We start from the raw sequence: 19,528 nt of genomic DNA, 5'->3' as shown, positions 1-19,528 counted from the left end.
TCATATGGTTTATATAATGTCCAAGAACTATCGTAGCAAATGCTAAGAAAACAAACAAAAAAATGATGAAATTATGACTGGCAGTTAGAGCTGAAATTTTCTTTTTTGTTTTTCCTTTTTTGCATTTTCTGCCAACGATTAGGATTTGTATGAACAAGGACCGAAGCCAATTCTTGTTGCACTTGTGGGGCTTCTTTGTCCGAATCCGAGCTCTCAGAGACATGAGCTCTTTTTGTTCCTCCACTTCCATCCAAAATCAAAGTGTCCTCAAGATTCAATTCTTTCTGTTGAATAGTGACTATCCTTGTCAGAACACTTTCGTCCTGATTTGTATTGCCTACTTGTTGAGTCATACCATTTATATCCTCTTTTTTGGGAAGACTTTCCTTATTTTCTTCTTCATCCTCATCGGGATGTTGCTCTGTGAACTGCCATCCTTTTGGATTATTGGGTTGTGTCTTCTTCTTCTTGGGGTTCTTTGCCCATGGACATGAATTCTGTAAATGTCTTGTCTGAAAGCATACACGACATCAGAATGCCATATTCTCATAATCAAGAACATGTGATCAGTGGAAGTTATTTTTTAAGATTTATATGATCTGGAAGCCCTTTGCTAGGATCAATCTCTACAAATTCTAGCATATGTAAAAAGACCATCTGTTCTTTCTATATCCATTTTTTTGAATTTGCCCAATGTTTTGCCTGTCTTCATGAACTTTGTGATACCAGAACGAGAGAGGTAGGTTTGGAAGTCTCACCTAGATTGGCGTGGTAGAGACCACCATAGTGTTGGCGTTGAACTCAGGGAACCATGGCATGATGAAAAGTCCGACTTAGCCCCAGAACCAAGGCCCTTCATTAAGAGCATAGTCCAGATCCTTCTGAGTCTCAAATTGGACTATGAAAATGCCCTTTGAGCATAGGAATATGTCAATGTTCGGAGTCCATGTGGAGAAGATCCACTATATTAAAGCTTTAGACTTAGGCCAATAGCCATTAAATCTACAAATAATAGCTTTAGACTGTAGAACAGAAAAAATAGAGGATACCTTAGGAAGTTTAACTTCCAAAGGAGCATTCTCGATTTGTTCTACTATATAGGGGCCTGGGATATTTTGAGTCTGTTCTGCTGATGCTAAAGCCTTACCTTGAACTGCTGCCTTAAAAGGGACAGGAGTCCCATTAATATTCTTTGTACACGGAGCCCCCCCACGAAGCCTTATGTTCAGGATGATGGTTGAATCTTTTGAGATTTTAAGGTCTTTGAGCATAGCATAATCATATAAAACCTTCCCTTCAAATTGGAGGCACTGAAAACTTAAAGGAATATATCACTTATGTTCAATAACCTTCTTGAGAGAGTAAACAAATGTAGAGTTTTTGACCCAGAAAGTGTTTGTTTTCCCACTGATATTCCTGATGAAGATTTGAAAATTGTTTGTCTGTTCCAGTGCCGACTGAGGAGGAGGAAGGGCGCTACATAGAGTCAATGGGCCAGAAGTAGTCGGCTGCAGTACTTGCAAAAATCCCAAAGACGCAGGGGACAATGGGACAAAGAATATTTCATGAAAAATGAAGACCTGGGAGTGAAAAATAAAGATATAGTAAGGGGGGAATTAGAATACCATAAATGTATTCCTCCCATTCTAGCATCAACATGATGGAGTTATCAATGAAGTTGCCAGTAGGTTTCTCGTTGATTCTTTTAAGACCGCGGTCCAACTTAGAGCGATTTTGTTCAACAAAGGCATTTTTTGGTTCGAGTGCCCTGCTTCCTGAGACCACAATGGGAGTATTCCAGAGAAAAGAGTGCCGACTCCCTTAAGATATGAGCCAAATATTTCTATTCCCATCATTATTTGTAGGTGGAGACACACTAAGCCCCTATCCAGGGTTGAGACAAAGACCAGGATAGGGATTAAACATGACGACGACATCCAACTCCACAGCGCAAAGTGACGAAACCCTAACAATGCTCTCCATCCTCTCTTCCAAAAGTTCAAGTGACAAAGCTCTCATATAAAACAATATATAAGGAGTAAATTATGTACAAAATTAACTTAACCATACTCAACTAAAAAGCAATATAAATTAATTAAATTTAATATATAATTCAGTAAACTATTAAAATACTATTTTTTAAATATATCATCAGTATGAATAAATAAAATTATACAATCATGTCAATGCAATTTAATTAAAAAGGAATAACGCTTATCGCCTAACCTGCCAAAAGGACAATCCTTTGCACGAGTGCAACTCTATAAATGGTCTTTGGGCACACACTTTATTTACAATCGTTTGCTCTTGGAGGCACGATGGCCCTCATACAACATACAACTTGTGGGCGTTTTCATTATAGGTAAAATTTGTATAGATAACAACATTGGCTATCAGAGAAACCTTTCCTCTGCACGTTCAACGGCCCAAACCGAATTAAGTTTGAATTTAAATGAGACTCCAAAATTCTATGAAATTTGAACTCCAAAACCAAAGCACTATGAACCCTGTAACCTAAAACAAAGTAGACAGAGAAGCAAACTCACGAACCCTATAACCTAAAATAAAGCAAAAGGAGAAGCGATTTTGAATCGAACTTTATCAAAATTGACTTGAACTCCAAAGTATTTTTGAGTTTCGCCGAATTTGGAACGTCAAGTTCAAATTCAACGAACCTTGTGATTGCATTGAATTAAGCGAAATCATTGCAATGGAAATGCTGGTATAAGAGTATATTCAATTTCGATCATTTCATTTTAAAGCTAGTCTTGCGCTGTAGTTTGATATGAAAAAAATTTCATCGGATTGATTAATTTCATGTGCCATTGTTGTAGGCAATGTCACATGGTTCATGTTCGAGTTCGAATTCGGCAACGATTAAGTTTGATTCGAATTCGAATTTTCTGATAAGTTTCATATGGGGTTCATCATTAAATTCGAATGTGTGTGTGTATATAATGTAATCAAATTTAATATAAAATTTACTTAAATTTAATATATAACCTAATATAATGTCCATATATTAAGTTTGTAATATTTCTAATACAAATAAAGTATATCTACACACACATAATTTAATTAAATTTAAAATATAACTCATAGTCTTATTATAATATTGATATATTATCTTATATATACATAAAACAGTATATAAAGAGTAAATTATCTATAAAATTAACTTAACCATAGTCAATTAAACAATGATAAAAAATAATTAAATTTAATATATAATTCATTATAATATTTAAATATATATATATTTTTAATATATATCAACAGTACGAATAAAGTAAATTATACAACCATGTCAACATGATTTACTTAAAAAGGAATAATGCTTATTGTCTAACCTGCCAAATGACAATCCTTTGTGCGAGTGCAACTTTGTGAATGGTCTCTAGGCACACGCTTTACATACAATTGTTTGCTCTGGGAGGCACGATGGCCCTCATACAACATACGACTTGTGGGCGTTTTCATTACAGGGAAAATTTGTATAGATAACTGCATTGGCTATCAGAGAAACCTTTCATCCGCACACTCAGTGGCCCAAACCAAATTAGTGGGGTGAATTAAGTTTGAATTTAAATGAGACTTCAAAATTCTATGAAATTTGAACTCCAAAACCAAAACATTGCAGACCTTGTAATGTAAAGCAAAGCAAGGGGAGAAGCAGACTTCCGAGCCCGGTAACCTAAAACAAAGCAGATAGAGAAGCAAACTTCCAAGCCTTGTAACCTAAAGTAAAGCAGACAGAGAAGCGAATTCGAACCGAACTTTATTGAACTTGACTAAAACTCCAAGATATTTTTGAGGTTCGCCGAATTTCAAACCTCAAGGTTCAAATTCGGCGAACCTTGTGACATTGGGTAAAGTTATAAAAGCAAGGCTAGGGAGAAGGGGAAGACACACCATACAACACAACAAGATTGAGAGATGCATCTTAATGAGTGTATTGGGTCTAAGGAAGGGGCAACAGGGAGATCCAAATCAATCAAGGAGGACTTGATTAGTTGGATCATACCCAATGCTGTATGTATTTCCTTAGTTGGGCCATTTTCCTCGGAAGGGAGCCCAAGTAAGTTTTGAAGAATTTGAATGAAGAACTCTGATTTGGTAGAATTTGTTGTGTCATTTTTGTAATCGAGATTAGTATATTTTTCTTTTTGCTAAATTAATACCCTAGTTGTGCTTGGAACTTACTCCTGGATTGCTAGGGTAAGAAAATTAACATGGTATTAGTGTGTAAACTCTAGAGTCTAAGGTATTGATCTCATATTCATGAATTAACCTTCATAGTCATGATGATGCATAGCTCTATTTTGTCTAGCTTTGAAGAGCTAGTGTCTTCATTTCTTCCATTAAGGCCTTCATGAGAGAGCGCTAGGCTTAGAGTTACCACCTTGGCACTTTATTTTACCATCCCTTTTTTATTTTTCCCTTTTTCTTTGTGTTTCGTTTCTTTTTTTAAAGCATCCTTTGATGACTTAGCCCTTCTTTGTTTATGCATTGTTAAGAATAAGACTTAGGGGTAAGGGGCTTTTAATGAGGTGGCATGGCTCTAGCATTATTATTATTCGTCTTTTGATTTTTTTTAATATGTTGTGATCAATGTTGCACGAAGCGGGGACAAAGTGGGGACGCATTTTTGGAAGCAAGGACGCAGAAGCGTCATTTCCCAAAAATCTAGGAAGCGAAGCGTCTACTATATATATATTGTATATTTTTTTGCATTTATATTCAAAAAAACATCCCAAATACCAAATTAGTTGTAGAAGACACGAAAACATGCATATTTTTACATAAATCAAGATAAATATGGCATCCATGATTCCATTGTACATCAATGATTAATTATTCGAGCATCAACCATCTAGATTCTAGCAATTACAAACATACGTCAAATTTTTAAGCATATCATAAAACATAAAACATTTAGGAGATAAATCATCAAACATTCAAGTAACTTATCTAGTAAGTGAGTGTCAACATGAGTCATGTCCAAAATTCAAATCATAATGTTTACAAAATAGGCCACTTGGCCACCACCAAGACTCAAGTACACACTGAACTAGGAAGAGTAAGACAAAAAGGTTCAAATTCACAATAAGACTATAGTTCTAATCTATGACAAAAGTAGTAAACTGTGAATATATCTACTAATCTCTCCTCCTTCCACCACGAACAAGACGTGAGCCTCCACATGGTGGCAATGAAGAAGATGGTGAAGATGGTGGCTTTGGAAGTTGTGGCAGTGAAACTGATGAAGATGAAGCCCCTGTGTTGGTGTTGAAGCATGGAACCTGGGAACCAAGGGACCGGATGGGGGTGGCATCTCAACTCGATCATCATCATCCTGGATAAGGGCATCCTCCAATTGCTCTAATTGCAACACTGCATCCTCCAAATTGGGCTCCTCTGGATTTTTGTCCTAAACCTTAAGGTCTTTATTAGTCTTTGCGTCATCACAATAATGGGACAACAATCGCAAGTTGTAGTGAACATAAACCAGGTTCTCTGCACGATCTAAACTTAACCTGTTCCTTTTAACACTGTGGATGAAAGAATAAGAGCTCCAACACCTGTTTGCAAAATAAGTGTTTACCACCTGTGATAACACTCTCAATGCCAAAGTTTGTAGAAGGGGAGTAGCACCTCCATGCATGTTCCACCACTCAAGAGAAGATAAATTCTCTCGATCTGTAATTGCATGCATGCTCCCAAATGGACCAGTGCTAAGCGTATAGTTGCTCAAATGTTTCTGTAGCATGGCAAACTCCTCATCAGAGACTAATTTATCTAATGCTTTCATATAACCAGATAGAACCTAGGGATCTAGGTGTGGTTTTCTCCTGCTCCTCCCGCATGTGCTGGTGTTGAAAGCCATGATGGATGATAGTATTTAGGTGTCAGAACATATGCTAAGGTATGCAATGGAATGTTTAGCATATCCCATCATTTTTCCACCTCTGCACGAATATAATTGTACAAGGTGATATCTCTAGGCTCAACAATGTCTCAATCTGCCCCAACATGCTATCCATTTGCTCATACACCTCCCCAATTATTGGCTGATCTGAATCTACAAACTTGATCATGTAATAAATTGGTTTGGTGAATTACAAAACATATTTAATCTGTGACCAAAAGTAACTGTCAAGAATAGTGTCTTTGGTTACATTAGCACCATCTTTATCAATGTTAATGTCCTCCCATGATTCAGAGGCCACCATATTAGTTAAAGCTTGTCTCACCTTCACTAGTCGCCTAAAGATGAGGTAATAACTTGCAAATCTTGTTTTTGCAAGTTTAAGCAACTGCAACTTGGAGTAAGTGCCATAAAAGTAGTTTACCCTTGTATGCCCTGTGATAAATTTAATGAGTTGCTTCCCTCTCTTATAAAGCTCATTAATCCATCACAATATCATGCATCAAAAGGTTCAATGTGTGCATCAAGCACCCAAACCAAGAGATGCGTGGATGAGTACACTCAATAATTTTTCCTGCTACGTCGCATTATCAATGATCACTTGAATCACATTATTAGGACCAACATCTTTGATTGATTGTAATAGGATATCTGCAATGTTTTGGGAAGTTGCACTGATGGAGGAGGAGTCATGACATGCAATAAACATTGCACCACTAGCAGAAACACCAAGAACATTTATCAAATGTTGGTTTCTAAGATTTGTCCACCCATCTGATACAATGGATACCCCACAATCCACCCACTCATTTGTAAAACATGTCAAAGCTCTTTGAACCTTTGCTTTTTCTCTTTCTAATAACAATGTTCTAGCTTTCTCATAGTTGGGGCTCTTGTATCCTTTTGGGGCTTCATTGATGGCCTTAACCATATCATGCCAATAGGGAGAGCGAAGCACATTGAATGGTACACCACAAGCACAAAGAAATCAGACTATCTTTCCATCCACATCATCCCTCCCAACAACATTCAGGAAATCCCCTATTGTTCTTCTACTTCCAGAGGTTGCAGAAGTACCATGAGGAGATGAGCTACCAAATCTAGAGGTTGCACTTGATTTAGAATGAGCTTTTTGTTTCTTGTTTTTCTGTTGTGCAACCTCCTCTATTTGGATGTATTTTCTTCTTTGTTCAGCTGAAACCTTTGGGCAAATTACTATCCCCACGACACCCTTTTTATCATCACCGTCCAACACCCCACAAAGATGCTTCCTCACACGGGTATATGAACCACTATATGGTTTTCCTCCATGACAACCATGAGGGCACAAAAACTTGTAGATTCTACCACCTTTCCCCCCTTCAAGTTTGGTCACATAATTCCACAAGGGTGTCATGCAACTTTCCCCTCTAGCATTTCAGTGTCCTCTTCGTCCCCTTCCTCTTCAAACCCTTCCCGCTCATCATACATTGGGTCACTCATATGGGATCCACTATCCTCTTGTTCTTCTTCCCTTCAATTCCTACTCCCCCTTGCCATAATGAAAACCAAAAGTGGAATGATACATAGAAGCCAAAAGAACACCATTTTGGAATATGAATATAGATGGACAACTTGCAATGAAATGAGTAAGCAGAAAGAATTGGAAAGAGTAGAAGAGGGAGGAGAAAAAATACGAACAACAATGACAGAAAAATGAGGGAGTTTGAGGTTTGCACTTACCTCTTTAGCTCTTGTAGATAGAAGCCCTTCTTTACTCGTCCAAGCTCCTCCTCCTTCACTACTCCTAGCTCCTCCTCCTTCACTCCAAGCTCACCTCAAGCCTCTCTTCTCCTCTCTTCTCCAAGCTCTCCAAAAATACAAGAGTGAGGAAATGAGGGGGAAATGAGCTTTATCCCCATTTATTATTTACCTAACTCAACCTAAACCCACACCCAACTCAAGTTAGAGAAAAAAAAAAAAATTAGTTTTTTGAGTCAGTCGCCACGGAACCAACTATCAGGCATCGAATCTGCTAGGGATCCGTACGGATCCGTGTCCGATTCACCACAGATTAGGCCGACACGGTTCCGAATTTCCAGAAACCGTGTTTGCTGGCCCGATCTGCAGTTCTGGCTTTCCAAACTGCGGATTCGAAGACGAATCCCAGTCCAGATCCTTTTGGGGGGGGCATTTTGTGCAACATTGGTTGTGACTACCTCAAGCACTTTTGCTCTTTTTGATTTTGATGGCTCTTACACATGGGTCTTCATTAGTGTTGATAACATCACAAATTTTTTGGCGATGTGCCGAAAAATCGCAACTTTTTCGGTCCGCCATTTTTCAGTCCGAAAAAATATTGATTTTTTTCCAAATTTTTCCTAATTATTTTTGATCTTTGCTGATTTTTTGCCAATTTTTTCACCAATGTTTATGAGAAGATGTTTTCTAGACTCTCGCCTATTTTTTTCCAATGTCGATGTTTTCAATGCTGGTCTTACATTGCTTAGGACCTTGGTGAATGACTTATGATAAGTTTACTGAGTGGGGAAATATGATGGATGAAACAGAAGTGAACAAAAAGATGGAAAATGTTGAGTATGGTTGGAATATGAATTTTAGTTCTCTAATAGTACAACCTGATTCAAAAGGTGATGACACTTATCTAGAAGCAAGCTATGACTGATCATGGTATCCCCTAACACAAAAGTCAAAAGTTTAGAGTGTTAGGATACATTATTTGATTACATCTATGCCAACCATGTTCACAACCTGCATAAGAAACGTTAGCACTATGTCTAAGCAAGAAACCCATACACAAAGTGGTAGCACAACAACTGAAGTGAGCAAACTAAACCAAGAGAACATAGCACTATGTGTGTGAAAGCATACAATGTTTTATTTGTATGTACATATGTCATATGAGGTTTAGGAGATAAGAGCTGGTATACCATTTTGGAGGCATTCAAAAGAACTAATGAGAACTGCTGTGAGGTGAGAATCGAGATCATCATATGTCTGAAGGAGAACCAAACGAACAAGTATGATATTAGATGAGATGAGCAATAGAGTTCATGCCAGTTGGAACACCATATAGCCGAGAAGGTGGGCTCTAGAAGTAGTTATCCCAGAGGGGCCATCACTCCTAATTCATATCTCTTTAAGTGGATAGTTGTGGTTCTATGCCTTTAATATTGAAGTGTTATCTTAACTTTTAAGGCATTTAATCACTTATTGGAATCGCTGTACTTTACATTGTCATACAGTTTCGTTGGATTCATTGAAGTAAATCATAAGCTTCTATGCATTAATTCACTAAAGAAAATTTACTTAATGGTCTGTCATTGAGAAGTAGGGACATCCCCCTTGGCCTTTGGAGCTGGCCTAAAGTGAAGGGGACATTGTACTGAGGTAAAAGTGGTGCAATTCCCGTCTTGTTTCCCCAAGGTAGCATCTGTGGTTGGACTTTCCACTTGAATGCTAGTTTAGATGGTTACAGATAGGTGCTAATTTATTGTATGGCCAAGTGGTGATTTTGATATCTTGTATGCTCTTGGGCGTTCTTGATAGCTTTTAGGGTTTTTAATCCTAATTTTCATAGCTGGTGTTTACAAGAAATAAGTGAATTCATGTGTCTTTTTCGACTTTCATCATTGAAAGAAATATTGAAACAGAAAATGTGGAATCCTAAGAGTTTAGCAATACTTATGAAGATTTGAGTGCTTCAAGACTCAAGAGTCGGTGGAAGTTGTCATAGCCCAAGTTATTGTCCATAAAACAATCATAAATGCCCCAAGTTTTTGCGGTTCTTGGTTTAATTTGAGGTTTATATAGTAATCTTAGAGGAAATTTTAGGCTCATCAAAGGGCCCTCAGATATAGTGGGTGGCAAGTGTGATGTTGCAAGGGCTATCAGGATGAGTGGCTTAAAGGTGGACATGTTGACAACAGGTGGCCCAGGGGGTGTTGTATTAATCTTATTTCCTGATCATCTCAAAATTGTGCATTTATTTTGGCTTAGAGGACAAATATTCTGCAACCAAGAGCATTCATAACTATTTTGTGCCAGTAACCATTACCCAAAAAATATTTATCTATGTTGAGATTGCAATTATAAAATTTCTTCCTGCTAATTTGTGGTACTTTGTTTACCTTGTCCAGCTGGAAACGTAGCTGTCTATGAAGCAGAAGTGACTAAAATATCTTTGTGGCTATTTTTTTAACAGGGAAATAAGATTGGAACAGGAAAGGAAGGAAGCTGAGAAGAGAAGGGTAAGAGGACATATTGGTCAAAAGGACATTCTAGTTCTATTGATATTGTATGTTGTTTTGGAATTCAGGTTAAGCCATGTGTTTATGCACCCAAAACATATAGCACATTAAGACAACTATCCTGTCCTGCCTAAGGCACATATAAATTTGTTATGGGGTCATTTCGCTGCATGATTTGAATTCCTTGCATTTTATCTCATTATTCATGCTGCCCTTCTTTTTCATTTTCTTCCTTTCTGATTGCTTCTTTTAGTTACTTAACTCTTTCTTCCATCTTATTCTCATGATTTATTTTATTTTATAAAATTGTTGCATTTCTTTCATTTCTTCCATATTTGCTTGTCGTATCATTATCCCATATATTAATTCATTTTCTCCCTTTCTGATTGGTTCTTTTAGTTTCTTAATTCTTTCTTCCATCTTATTCTTATGATTTATTTTATTTTATAAAATTGTTTCTTTTCTTTCATTTCCTCCATATTGGCTTGGAGTATCCTTATCCCATAGATTCACAATCTTAGAGTTTTTGAAGTCAAACTTGGTCAAACTGTTAGTAATTGAATTATGAATAAAAATAATAGAATCGAAATAACCAGGATCTGTATCTTTACCTGAAAAGAACTGGATTCATTTCAGGAACACCAATTCAAAGTCATTGCTGATGCTTCCACACAATTAGGGATTTTAGATTGAATCTAAATGTCAAATTGTACTTCCTTTATCTCTGTTATTCTTGTTTCAAATCATGGAATATAATATGCTAAAACAAACAACAGAACCTGCATTTATAATGGATCAAATCGGACCTGATTTTGATGTACAATTTCAGATATATGAGCTGTTAAAGATGAAGGATTTATTTTTGATAGTGTCCTCAGGCCGACTCAGAAGACTTTGGTAGGCTGTTGTGCTATCAATTGTGAAGAGGAATACCGAATACATCAAATTATATGATCTTGAAAGCTTTCGATCTTGACATTTTTTGCAACAAATGGTGCTTTTTGTCGAACACTTCAGTAGAAAGTTATATCCAATACAAAGACTTGTGCTTTCCTAGGTCTGGGATAACGCTTATGCTCTGCTACCATTTATTAGGGAACTAAATTGTAGAAACCCTAACAATAATTGACATATGAACCACAGCAGAAATCTATTCTATTATGAAAGCCATGGAAGACATTCACTTCCTCCTAGATTTTATGGCCTACTAGTACATTAGAAATAAATACGAACATATATACCCATGTAATTCTTTCCAAGATACCTTGTCACATGAGATCTAAAATGAACTAGAAATTTTCAAAACGGAGCTGCTCAACCACAAATGAATTATTAAAAACCCAATATACTTGATATGAAATCTGATTAAATTCCAATTAAACTTTATTTCTGTGAAAATAGATCATGTTAAAACAAAATCTAGCACCAGCAAATGATGTAAAGTCCCAAGCCTTAAGGGGCTAGTTTTGAGCAACTTAGGAAGGCTATCCACTATAATCTCAGTAGCTCTTTTCCAATTCGAGTGGGGCTTCCCTAAAGATAGAATCACTAAGGCTATGGAATGAGGCTGTAGGTGATGCTTGACGAGTAAGCCTAAAAAAGCATGTGGTTGTAAAAGTGGTGAAAATATGAATGGTGTGAGAACAAAAAGGTGCTAGAAAACCATAAGACTAGTGCCCAGAAAATATTGGGCAAAATGGAGGAAAAAAGCATGGATCTAAGAGGGCTAATGCATACATGTGCAAAAGGGCTGCTATGCATGCCACAATGAGCCCTAGCTTGCTGAAAATTGATACATAAAATTATACTTGGAGAGTTATGAGTGCTACTTTAAAACAAACCCATGAAGGTGATATTATATTGGTTCAAGCAACAACCTAGTTTGTTAGATGCAAGTTTAATATAATGAAAATGAACATAAGAGGTATTTGGTCCTCACCCTACATCATCCAAATGATAATGCTCCATTACAAGGCCTTGAGGACTAGTTACAAGGTTTCCCTACAAAAATAAACAACATGTGAAAGAATTCAAAAATAAAATCTTATAGAAATAGATGCAATACCTCCAATCTTCCATTAAGCGTGCCAAATGATGTACGATGTAGCTCGAGGAGAGAGCTCCTCGGCCCCAAAATTCTCAAACCCCATTACAATGGAGAGAGTGCTCCTCTTTATAGAGTGAGTCTCTTTTCACATACAATAAGATATTATTATCCCTCTAACTCCATGATAAGTCAAACAAATAATAAAATATTGGAGTAGTTAGATCTCTCCTCAATCCATGGTTAACCATGTCACATCATCTGGAAAAATACCTCTCAACGACAACTTGTCCTATCTAAAAATAGTAGTGAAATAACAAGATAATGCTGATGAGAGGGGAGCATACCACTAAAAATACTAAATAGGCACCAAACTAAGTCAAATGCCAAGTGTCCACATAGAATGTCACCTCCAACAATGCATGCATGCAAATTATAATAAAATAAGTCTCCACATAGGAGGATGTGCTCCAAGGTCCACCTAGGAGAACTCACTAATTGTGCCCTCCAAGATGCACAAGAGAATGAATAATATAATAATCCCCAAAGGAGAATGCTCAACAACAACCTCCTCTAAAAAAAGCAAGAGGTCCACAAGATTATGTTTTTTACTCTTATATCATGTTTCATAATTTTTACACTAGAGAGAGAGCTCCTCTTTATAGAGAGTCTCTTTTCTCATACAATAAGATATTATTATCCTTCTAACTCCTTGATAAATCAAACAAATAATAAAATATTGGAGTAGTTAGATCTCTCCTCGATCCATGGTTAACGATGTCACATCATCTGGACAAATACCTCTCAACGACAACTTGTGCCATCTAAAAATAGTTGTGAAATAACAAGATAATGCTGATGAGAGGGGGGCATACCACTAAAAATAGGCACCAAATCAAGTCGAATTCCAAGTGTCCACATGGAATATGACCTCCAACTATGCATGCATGCAAAATATAATAAAATAAATCTCCACATAGGAGGATGTGCTCCAAGGTCCACCTAGGAGAACTCACTAATTGTGCCCTCTAAGATGCACAAGAGAATGAACAATATAATAATCCCCAAACGAATGCTCAACAACAACCTCCTCTTAAAATAGCAAGAGGTTCACAAGATTATGTTTGTTACTCTTACATTGTGTTTCATAATCTTTATATTTTCACATTGGTTTGTCGATGGAGTCAATGCATGTCTACAATCACGACTACTAGAGCTAGAATTCAGGCTATTGATGGTACAATAAGATCAATTTATATACACATCTTGAAAGTACACGTAGCTTGCAATATTGTTATAGCATCTTTTGCCTCACTTTTCTTTAGATGCACTTGTTGGCCAGGGAAACATCCTTGTATCCCTACATGGACTTGACTTTTAAAAAAAACTTTTTCAAATTCCATACTTGAACTGCCCACATACAAATCACATACATATGTGGGTCTTGTTACCGCTCTGTTTAGAGATTTTGGAAGATCGTATGATCCACTGTGGCTGACACACACAGGACAAAGGCCCACTGTCAACTCCTATCATAAGGCCAAGGGAGGATCCCCGTAGTACAACTTCAACTAACTGCTAGAATACCAGTGCCTTTATAATGGGGTTTGGTCGCTGAAGGGAAGAATTTTGTATTTGCTGTCTTGCTGGTTTAATACTTAAATCTGCAACACAAGATTAACTAAACTAGCACTTAAGTACGCCAAACGTCAATAGAATTTAACAAGTAAATAATAGAAATTGGTGTACTAAAAGTATGCTAACCAGAAAAGGTGTCTATCCTATAAATGAATACCTAGTTAGATAAGCTTCTAAACAAAAATGCTGCTGTCCTATTTTTACAAGTCTGTAAATTTGCAAATAAAATTTCTAACAACTAGTTAAAACTCAAAACATTTGTTAGATATAGCAAATGGGTAATGGATTTTGGTTTATTTAAAATATTCTAACTCTAAATGTAATTTTTTTTGAGTTTTAATGGTTGGTTAGGAGGGTTTCTATGTAAAGTTGCTTGCTGCCCTGTTTTAATAGGTCTAAATTTCTGCAAAAATGCAAAAATCTGCAAGCAAGGCCATTGAAAAGTCACCAAAAAGTATCAGAACACTCCCGGATATCAATTCTAAGGGTGGGAAAGTTGAAAGACTAAAGTTTGGCTGGTTAAGGCCAACTTTTAGCCTTGGACCAACACTATGATAAATTTTAAGCTAGCTTAAAATTCTCTTTTGGAGGTCTTGGGGTCAAAACCCTGGAGTAAATGACCCAAAAAATTATTTCAGCTATTTGTAATGAATTTTAGGACTGAAATAACATGAAATTTAGCTTCAGAAGTAAGAAATAAACAATATAGAGTAATCAGAGCTAAACAAGGCATAAATAAAGACTGACTTGGTGTATTGAGCCTTGTATGCCATCCTCTGTCTCCAATGTTGGAGCTCCAAGTGGTAGTACAAGCCCTTTCTTGTCATCCCGACGATGACCATCATCACTTGGACTTTGCAACAAGTCATCCATCAAATAGTGTCAAGGCCATCTTAGTGGCATGTTGGGTCCTTTGGGTACATGATCAAGAATCTCAAACACCAAGCTAGAGGAGTTCAATGTTTTAGCATGTAGGGGTGCTCTAAGGAGTCAATCATCTAAATGCTCAATGCTTTGTTCTGAAGGGGCAACATTGCATTTGCAAGGTCATCACTACTGTCTGGAAGTGTGGTACGACCTGGGCATGTGTTTCGGGTGAAAGCACCCTAGGGCTTTGGGTTAGAACCCCAACAGAGTAGAAGAAAACTACAACAAGAAATACTCAAACAACTCAAGCAAGATGCTTATATTATCAAACTACATAAGAGTGACCGTACCCAGATTTCCTTCATTCGAGTAGGTCCCGCAGGGTTCAGACCCTCTGCAACTCCCGATGTTCTTCAAACCTGAAAATCATTCAATTCGAACATACATAGCAGTATAGAAGTAAAGCATATTCACGAAATTGACTTTATATCATATAAACAAATGATTGATCATACATCAAAATGACATTCATATATGAATTAAAACATAATTTGATGCATAGACATAGTTAATTTCGGAAACAAGACAACATTTCTTTTATTGCAGTAAGCTATAAATAACATGGAGAGAATTCACCTGAGTCTTTCTCTGGCTCCAAGCGGAACCGTCCTCCGGATTTGTCCTATCCCAACCTTCAACAATCTTCTTCCATCACCAACACCATGATATCTCAAGCAAAAGGAAGGATATCTATAATCAAGGAAACAAGGGTTTCCTGAAGCTTGGGGAAGTGCATGAGGCACAGGGATTCATCAGACTCAGTCAGGGATAATCTCAGTATAATAACTCTATCTCTTCTCCTCTTTAAGGCCTTCCCATAGAGGTCTATTTATACCTCTCCCAATTAGTTTTTTAGTTGGGAAATAGTTGGGCCACGGGCAATAGGAGGTAATCAATAGGTAAAACTTGTGAACTCCGCCCAAAATTAAGGAAATTTATTTTTTTAAGTGTTTTAATACATATACGCGGGTTGGGTATTGACTGACGTGTTTAGTTCAGGGCAAAGTAGCATATAGGAAATAAAGCACTGTTTTTTATATATTTGGACCAAGTCTGGAAGGAGGGGTTGCCCTAGGCCATAAACAAAGAATCATATATACCAAGAGTGGTAAATGGTGCTATAACAGATGCCCCGTAATATATGAGGTTAGAAAGAGTACATGATGGTCGAAAGGTATTAAGTGTATGAAAAGAATCATGCTGAGACTGAGAAGGACTTCACCAGAATTTAGCCTGCCAAGCCATCAAAAGAGATCAAAAAGAAACTGCTGTCTGAGGCAGGCATACCCATGCTCAGAGAAAGTAAAGCATGTCCGCATATCAAGTACAAGCGGATCCAATATGTATACTAGTATAAAGGAACTGAAAGTACATAATGGATCATCTGATCGTGATCGAAAAAGTACATGTCTGAATATCACATATAAGAAGACGATCAATGATGCTAAAGGATGAAGCTAATCACTGATGTCAAAAACTAATCCCAATAGTACCAAATGAACATGATGGAATAAAATGATACTACATCGCAAATCGATGCCAGCATATAAGATGTCGCTGTAAAGAACAACAACATATAAGGTGGATGGTGTCAACTAGCAGCGACAAGAGCAATTGACAAGTGAATCAAAACACGCTGATGCAACCCGAGGACTTCACCGATCGCTGCGATACATTTCTACACAATGGGAATGAATGATCTGAAGTCGACCACGTGAGAAATCGTTTGATTATCGGTCATTGATGTATACCGTTAACAAACGCGAGACTACTCACCGATAATGATAATGAGAGTCAAGGTACCCAGTACAATCTAACAAGTGTGAATGAATGAGCTGAAGTCGAACACTTGAAAGAATCTATCAATCAGGAGACAATGATGGTTTCCCATTGTCGATAGCGAAGGAATCTGCCACTGATGACTGCAAACCCCAAGGTACTGCCAAATGGACTCTAGATCTTTTTCCTAGAGAAAATGAGTTGTAGTCGATAGGAAAAGATCCGCTAGAAGGAAGGCATTAAGGCATCCTTCATCAATCTAGCGCGAGTGTAACCCATAGGCCAATAATGTGGAAGGAATCAGACGAAAAAGATGTAGTAACCCAACCGAAGCACGTTTCCGGCATACACAAGATGTAGCTAGCACATGATAGAAACCCTCTGAACCAACCAATAATGAAAGCTGACACAGAGGCGAGGAATCCACCAATAGGGTCAAATGGAAACCAAGGCATTGCACGAATCCCAATGTGTGATAATGAAAGCTGATGTCGAACACAAGGGAAACCACTCAGTTAAAGACCCATGATACTGATCGATGTTGAGCACAAGGTGACCTATCAATAATGAAAATAGGGCCAGGGTGCAACTCTAGATTTGCCCTCAGAGCAATTTGTCGTAGTCGATAAGGACAAGACCCGCTAGCAAGAAGTCAATGGAGACCTTCTCAAACCAGCACGAGCAAAGGACCAATATAACTGATGTGATGACAAACATGACACTGACAACCAGGGATGGCCGACTAAAAAATAGGTCAAGAGACACCGCAGAGAGGCCGACTCAGGTTTACTTCCCTTGAACAAAAGCACGACTCAATGATGACTATATGGTAGCATATGATAACTCTGTATAAGTTTGTCATGCAAGAGGCATAAGCAAACTCTCCATATGATTGGAAGAGGTAACCAATCGAAGGAGTACTGACTCAATAACAAGGTTAAGGCGCTCCTAAGTCAAACTAAATCCCACCCCAATGGAGGAGAGACTTTCTTTTGAGTGCTTTATTCAAGGGCGACACGACTGACTCTAGCTACCAACAAAATATGGAAATGTCGTCCCGTTCCCGCTCTTTTTGGAATATATAATTTTTTTTTTGTCTTTTTCTTTAAGTTGGAAAAAGAATAAAAGAATGCTATAGTACAGTGGAAAGAACAAGTGTCAGAGAAACAGATGATCTAGTTCCTGGGAGGGGAACATTCCTATGCTCAATGCAGGGAGACGAAATTGGTCAAGGACACTCAAAGGGATGCTCTTTACACGGGTAAAAGGATGCGTCAAGTTGCAGAAGCTAAGTGATTGCATGGTTGACTTGCAGAAGACATGGTCAAATAAGTGGCTTAAAGACGAGTCCAAGTGAAGCCAGCTCAAGGCCAAAAGGTGCAAGTAATATGCAATGTAGCAGTACAACTCAACACAAAGGAGCTTCTAGGGTATAAGCCAAAAAAATAGCAAAGAAGTAGAGGAATGAGGCTTCAAAGCATAAGTCATGGCGGGACTAAAGAGGACTCCTGAGCCTAAGAACAAAAATTCAGCATGGGTGCCAAGTGACAACAAGGTACTATCTAGGGCACCCATGACAAGGTAGGCTCTACCACACAAGTCATGATACTTCTAAGCAATGAGAAGGTTCTGCACCATAACTTGGTGGGGTCGATCTTAAGGCCAAAATGGGAAAGGAAACTGATAAATGCACAATGTAGGTGAAAAACCTAACCTATATGCCAGTTTCGAGAACCAATACCTGTTAGAATGGATCAACCATAAAAATGTCCTAAGGAGAAATCTTTCAAGTACTGTAGACATAAATAAGAACACTAGACAAGAAGTTAATACATCCCACATATACATTTCAGATAAAATCTTGTGTTATAGAATACAAAACTTGAAAATGCGTACCTTATATGTACAATATGGTATAGGGAACCACGCAGTCTTACGGCTTACGCATAATAGTTCTTCAAAACAAGCCCCTCTCGAGGCTCGGGCCAAGGACTCCTTTGGTAGTCAAAACTCATGGCTTCAAAGAGTTCCTCCTGTGAAGGAAAATCAAATTCTGAGAAATCATGAGAACTACAAGGATCAAAAGAGGGAATTAAGGGGTCCCATGTCCCTATAGGAAGAATCTCTCAGTCAATTGCCAGGACCAAGTCCCAAGAAGGAGAATAATAGGTCAAAGGATCCTTCTCAAAAGCAATTGAACATTGAGGATTCAATGCCACATAATTCACTCGTGGCGGGGTAGAGTCTATTTGAACACTTGGAACAAACCAAGGGGTATTCTACAGTAAATTCAAATTAGGGTGGTGATTATCAGATGCAAGCTGATCAATAGTGACAATATTCCCTTTATGAGGAAAACACATCACTCGAAAGAGTGAAGACACCACAACATTCATCGCATAGACATAATCACGCCCAAGTAGCATATTAAAGTCTAAAGGGCGATCAACCACCATCATATCGATTAAGACAATCTTCCCACCTAAAGTAATAGGCAATTGAGGAAGAACACCCATAGATTCACCAGGTCTTCTATCATAAGCTAACAACTGACTCTCAGCTGTCAACAACTTTGGAGAACCCAAAGCTTTCCAAGTCAAGGAGGATATAATACTTGCAGAAAATCCTTCATCCACCATTCATCGATAGACGTTTGTGGAATTAACTCTAACCTTTATTTGGAAAGTTGCAACGGAAGGAAGACGAGGCTTGACAAGGCTATCCCAATCAAAGGAGACACTCCTAGAACTTGGAGGGGGAACATTCAAAGAAATCGGAATGCCCCCTCTACCAGAAGACTCTATACTAGAAATCAAACAGACTCTGTTGTTAAGCACTTCACCCCCCAAAAGAGGAGTGTAATCAGCCAGTGATTGCACTGGCACAACCACGTTATCAACTAATGGTTGATGAGACTGTTGAGAAACCATATTAGATTCAGGAGTAGAAGAATTTTCAGAC

The 19,528-nt window shown here is 37.8% G+C and overlaps 1 protein-coding gene across 1 annotated transcript in view; it reads left to right on the top strand.

Annotated features, from left to right (window-relative positions):
- RPL9 (ribosomal protein L9) overlaps positions 1–19,528 on the top strand; it is a 110,785-nt gene that overhangs the window by 34,193 nt on the left and 57,064 nt on the right. The window contains exon 4 of the mRNA XM_089411272.1: positions 10,134–10,179. Within this exon, the coding sequence (XP_089267398.1) occupies positions 10,134–10,179 (46 nt within the window). The remainder of the gene's footprint in view (positions 1–10,133; positions 10,180–19,528) is intronic.

Source organism: Pinus tabuliformis, chromosome 3_1, assembly GCF_031772625.1.
Source record: "Pinus tabuliformis cultivar Carrire ecotype Pingquan chromosome 3_1, CPIR1, whole genome shotgun sequence".
NCBI classification, from domain to species: domain Eukaryota; kingdom Viridiplantae; phylum Streptophyta; class Pinopsida; order Pinales; family Pinaceae; genus Pinus; species Pinus tabuliformis.
This window is presented reverse-complemented; position numbering and strand designations above follow the sequence as displayed.